Consider the following 5159-nt stretch of genomic DNA (forward strand, 5'->3'; position numbering starts at 1 on the left):
GCACTTTTGCTTTAGCAGACAAAAATTGGAAAATATTTAGTTTATAAATCCTTTAGAATTTACCAAATTACGATGATTTATATTTATTAAATGGGATAGAAGATTAAAGAAAAAGCTTTATAATTGGAGATTAAGGAGGATGTACAGCAGGAAACAGATTAGTTGTTATGGATTTTAAAACCTTAAAAGTATTATTTGTTTAAGAAAATACAATCTATGATTACTATCTATTATTAGTAGATTCTATAAATTAACTTGTTTTTTTATCTACAACTGAATATACAAATACATTGGTCTGGTTTGATGCTATTAATAGAAAATTAAATTCCATTGATATAGGTTATCAATATATTTATTTTTTCTTTTAACTCCAAAATAAGACTTAAACTTCATACATAATTTAAATGCTTGATAGCTCATTTTAAGTAAAAATAAAAATATAATTTAATTTTATTTATAATTTATTTTATTTTATAATAAAAATAGAAAGCCAATTTTCTTGAAGATAGGTCAATAGAGATATAAAATATCGATAAATAAAAAGATTTAGGAAATTTTACCATTTATCAATTTTAGTAAAGAAATGATTATTATATAGCCTTTTCTTATGATGGTTATTCTGGTATTTTTACTATTTTAAAAATCAATATTTCATCAAACTTAGTAAGCATGGTATGCTAAATAGAATAATTTTAAAAAAATTCGTATCGATATGATTTAGTTTAATTTTCAGATTTACTTAATTCTATCATATATCTAAATTAACAGGATAGCAATTTACAAATTTTAGTTTTAAATGATTTGTCTGAATAAATAATTTAAAGAATTAATTTGACAAACTACGAAGTAGTTAACTTTCAAGTTTTTGAAGATAGAAGATCAAATTAGACATTGATTTTTATATTTTCTGATTTTTTTTAAATTATAAATTTAACGAGCTTTTTAATTTAATAAAGAGAAAATTAAATATACGTTAATAACTTTGAACCTATGAATTTTCATTTTATTTCTCAATAATCATAAATCATAAATGTAATATTTTAGATTGATAATACTATGGATGTAATCTTATCTTAAAATCTTTAATAAATAAGGTTTAAATACAATCTGACTGATTATTCATACAAAATAAACTACTTAAATCCATACTAATCTGAAACTCTCCATTTTGATTAAAATTTAATTTAAAACTAAAATTAATTAGCTATTACTTTAACTAACAAGTATAAAAAAAATTAATTTTACATTTTAGATGGCTATTAATATTTTTTAAATTAAACATCAGCTCTATTACTAATATAAGAATCTGTTTAAAACTATTAAAAGATCCCTAGAATCAATACAAAAATTTTAAGTTTAAATCAATAAACAAGCAATATTTTATAAAAATATTAGTTTGTGTAATAAATAAATAACAAATATATTTTACTTTAATAATTAAATGGTTAAATTATTTAGTAAAACATATTTGATTTATAATAACAAAAATGCGTTTTGTCTTATAACTATAGTAATTCTTTATTGTCCAATAGCTTAAATTATAATAAAAAAAGAAATCTATTAATAGTATAGAATATCCCACAGATTTATAACCTTAGCAACTCATAATAATTAATAAGTGATGATTAACTTAAAATTTTTACACTTAAAAATTATATTCTAATTAATGATGACTATTTATTGTATACTTTTAAAAATAGCAAGGCAGAATTAATTTTGTATTTGCTTGATTTTTCAACCTTATAATTTTATTAAATATTCAATTTTTAGAAATCTAAAATAAACTCTTTTTGGAAACTTTACTACTCTTCATTCTAACCTGTTATTCTTAATAATGATATTATCTATTTTTGTTAAACTAGCCCTTCTCCTATTTGCTAACCTTTCTCTATAAAACAGTAAAATTTTATAGCACAATCTGCTCAGCTATAGCTTTATCCTATTAACAACCCAGCAACTACTTATTAAAAAACAAAAGAAATTTTTATATTTTACTATGGAGTGATATTAATATGCTCTTTAGATTTATAAAATTAGATTTGGTTAAATCTTGGAATTTAATACCCGCCTAGTTAATTGTTATCACAATAAACTATTTTGTAAAATGACAGATATGTGTTTTACTCTGATTAAAATTATTTTTATAAATTTGACATGGAATTAAAATAATATCAAATTTTAGAAGCTTAAATAACTAATTTAAAATATTAATATTTAATTACCTTTTATACTTTGAATAGCACTTCATATGTTTAAAAATCAGGTAGAATAATAGACACAAATAATATGATTGTAATTAAATAATAAGAAGAATATAATAAGTTTATTGGTTAAATATAAATGGATGACTTATAGTACCACTTATTTTAATCAGAAAATGGTGTTTACTGGCATAAAAATTTACTTAATATTCCTTATTAAATACTAAATTTAACATCAAACTAAAATCTTTAAGATCTTTATTTTGCAAGTTAATCGAATCTAATAGCAATATACGATTAAGACTCTTATTCTATTTATATTTATGATTTAATAAAGCATATTCCATTATTAAGCTAAATACCAATTAACTATAGTTTTGATTTATTAATTAAAATTGTAGATTGGACCACTTATAACTTTATTTATGTAAAGGGTTAAAATATCTTTCTATATAATTAATAATAAAATGATAATAAAAATCAACAATTAGCTTAGTTAGACTCAAATATTACAGAATGGTAATACTGTTTCAGTCAAAAAATTATAGTTGCAAAAACTTAAAAATAAAACATATTTATCATAAAGGTATTTTAATCTCATTTTATTATTTTTTTAATTAATTATATTTTAAAATGAAAAAGGTATTAGATGGAACTAAAATTTAAGTTGATACTTAGTTTTAATACTAAAATAAATAGGTTGTTTTATAACTTAAGTTTACTTTATCATGCAGTGAAAATTTGCTAATAATTTATTCTCCTATTGTTAAAATTAAAGACTTACTTACTGGTTTAGACTCCTAATAATTTAAAAAGGTAATTGAAAAAAAATTTTGATTTTATAGCTTAATCTTTTTTAATAATAATATAATAATAGGTTAATAATTTGCCACTTTAAAATTATTTTCAAAACATTCCAATAATAAACTCCAAAGAATATCTTTTAATATGTTTTATTAGCCCCGAAATTACCTTTTTTTATAGAAACAGTTTTAAAAATATTATTGAGTTGTTTGATTACAGATCTAATAATACAAACATCTATTATGATTTAAAATACAATACTTTAATAGGAGTCACAGGTGTTACAAAATAAATTAACATTATGACTATACCAGGAGATTAAGCATTATTTACATATAATACACTTAATTCATTTTAGTAAGGAGCTACCTACTTTTTTGATAACTAAACAAGTTTAATTTTAGTTGATGTTACACCCACAATATATCTATGCAACTATTTATCCAGAAATATTAGCACATTTAACACATTTATCAAAGATGCCTAAGGTATCTAGATGGACCAAAATAAAAATGTTATTTTTGTATTTTCATTCTAATTTATTTATGCTTTAAGCTATCCTGGAATGTAACATATTGAAACTTTTTGTTTACAATAATATAACCAAACAAATATTCTTAGTTTATATATAAATTAAATACTCTCTGTAATGATAGTCTAAACAAGTACTACTTTTATAGCTTTTGATTTAACAGAAGTTCTCTATGCAAGCGAAACTAATCTATTATAGTATTAAAATATCTAAAATGTGTAATTAAATGATGAATATTAAGTTTTTTACAGTCTATCTAATCTCTCTTTAAATTTATTCAAGAATGCATAACTTGTAGATTCTTTGCTGTTTGAGCCATTTGATTATAATAATAATCCTTATTTCACAGAACCTATTTTAATATCTGAAAATTAATTCATGTACATCACATTTAATTATTTAAACATAATTTAAGTAGATTTAACAACTAATTCTTTAGTTTAATTATTTAAATTTGCTTTAAAAAATACTCCTGATAATTTTTTTTATGATTATATTCAAAACTAAATAATTCTGCTCTATGAATAAATCCTTTAATTGAATGTAATCAAACTTTAAAAACAGGACTTTAAAGAAGTATTTCTTGCTAACTTTGAAGATAGTGATATTTAAAATGCTTTCATCTGTAGTTACTATATAGTTATTCCTTCTGATAACTATATTTAAGTATATGATATTTAATCTAACTCAATGAATAAAATTATATTACCTAATTTAGGTTAAATTTAACTCTCTTTTAAATTGCTTGTTAAATAGTTTGATAGTTAATAAGATGCTTGGTGGTAAATCCCATTTGAAGACTATAAAAGATATAATACTAATGACTGGAGCACATAAACAAAATATACAAAAAATATATTAATAGTATAAAAATAAGATATTGGAAATATATTATTAATTATTGATTTGTTAAGCCTAGAAATAATTTAGAGATATAGCATAAATCAGTAAAAGGTCATGAATATAGTAAATGATCCTTTTAAATAATTAATTTATTTAGTAAATAATGAAGGGGTTACAGAAATATTAACTTATTCTTTAAAATATATCGCTTCAATAAAAAATCCTTGTTTAAAATAAGCATTTATATCTTATGATGTAAATTTTGTGTATTCAATTTGTCCTAATGATATCATAGTGTATAATGGAATTAGTTTTGAGTAATAATTTCCTACAATAAATCACGGTATCTCTGAAGTTAGTAATTTAATAAATATGAACTATGATAACTATATAATCGTTATTTAAAAAAATAAATTATCCATATTTTAATTAAAATATAATGAAACATATTCAATAATCTATGAATACTATTAATAAAATGTATTCATTAACAGCTTTTAGCTGAGTGCTGACTCTAACAATCAAATGTATGCATCGCTTATAATTTCAAATTTTAAAAATATTTCTAAAATCTAGTTACCTCTTACATAAAATAATTTATGCTATGTAAGAATACAATAGTAAAATAGAACATCAGAAAATATTTACACTAAAAATACTTTAGACTAAATAAATAAATCTTTGTAGACAACAGAATAAATACTTTCCTTAGTAGAAATAGAATATCTCAATGGGTAATCTATAGAATAGATGGATTTTGTAATTTAAGATTAAAACAT

The 5159-nt window shown here is 20.5% G+C and overlaps 4 protein-coding genes across 4 annotated transcripts in view; all 4 read left to right on the forward strand. All coding sequences in view use genetic code 6, as the record gives it.

Annotated features, from left to right (window-relative positions):
- TTHERM_001202220 (hypothetical protein) overlaps positions 1-76 on the forward strand; it is a gene marked incomplete at both ends in the record, with an annotated part of 435 nt that extends 359 nt beyond the window's left edge. The window contains one exon of the mRNA XM_012795842.1: positions 1-76. This exon is cut by the window's left edge and continues 359 nt beyond it. Within this exon, the coding sequence (XP_012651296.1) occupies positions 1-76 (76 nt within the window).
- A 140-nt stretch (positions 77-216) lies between these two features.
- Positions 217-835, forward strand: TTHERM_001202231 (transmembrane protein, putative; the record flags this gene model as incomplete). Its single annotated transcript, XM_012795843.1, has 2 exons — positions 217-425; positions 487-835. The coding sequence occupies 2 exons, from the start codon at positions 217-219 to the stop codon at positions 833-835; spliced, it is 558 nt and encodes a 185-aa protein (XP_012651297.1).
- A 1689-nt stretch (positions 836-2524) lies between these two features.
- TTHERM_001202242 (transmembrane protein, putative) lies at positions 2525-3310 on the forward strand (the record flags this gene model as incomplete). The annotated part of the gene is made up of 3 exons (XM_012795844.1): positions 2525-2787; positions 2844-3017; positions 3079-3310. 3 exons carry the CDS (start codon positions 2525-2527, stop codon positions 3308-3310), a joined length of 669 nt encoding a protein of 222 aa, XP_012651298.1.
- A 1800-nt stretch (positions 3311-5110) lies between these two features.
- TTHERM_01203220 (hypothetical protein) overlaps positions 5111-5159 on the forward strand; it is a gene marked incomplete at both ends in the record, with an annotated part of 270 nt that continues 221 nt past the window's right edge. Inside the window, one exon of the mRNA XM_001008905.3 lies at positions 5111-5159. This exon is cut by the window's right edge and continues 221 nt beyond it. Within this exon, the coding sequence (XP_001008905.3) occupies positions 5111-5159 (49 nt within the window).

Source organism: Tetrahymena thermophila (genome assembly GCF_000189635.1).
Source record: "Tetrahymena thermophila SB210 genomic scaffold scf_8254797, whole genome shotgun sequence".
Classification (NCBI taxonomy): Eukaryota; Ciliophora; class Oligohymenophorea; order Hymenostomatida; family Tetrahymenidae; genus Tetrahymena; species Tetrahymena thermophila.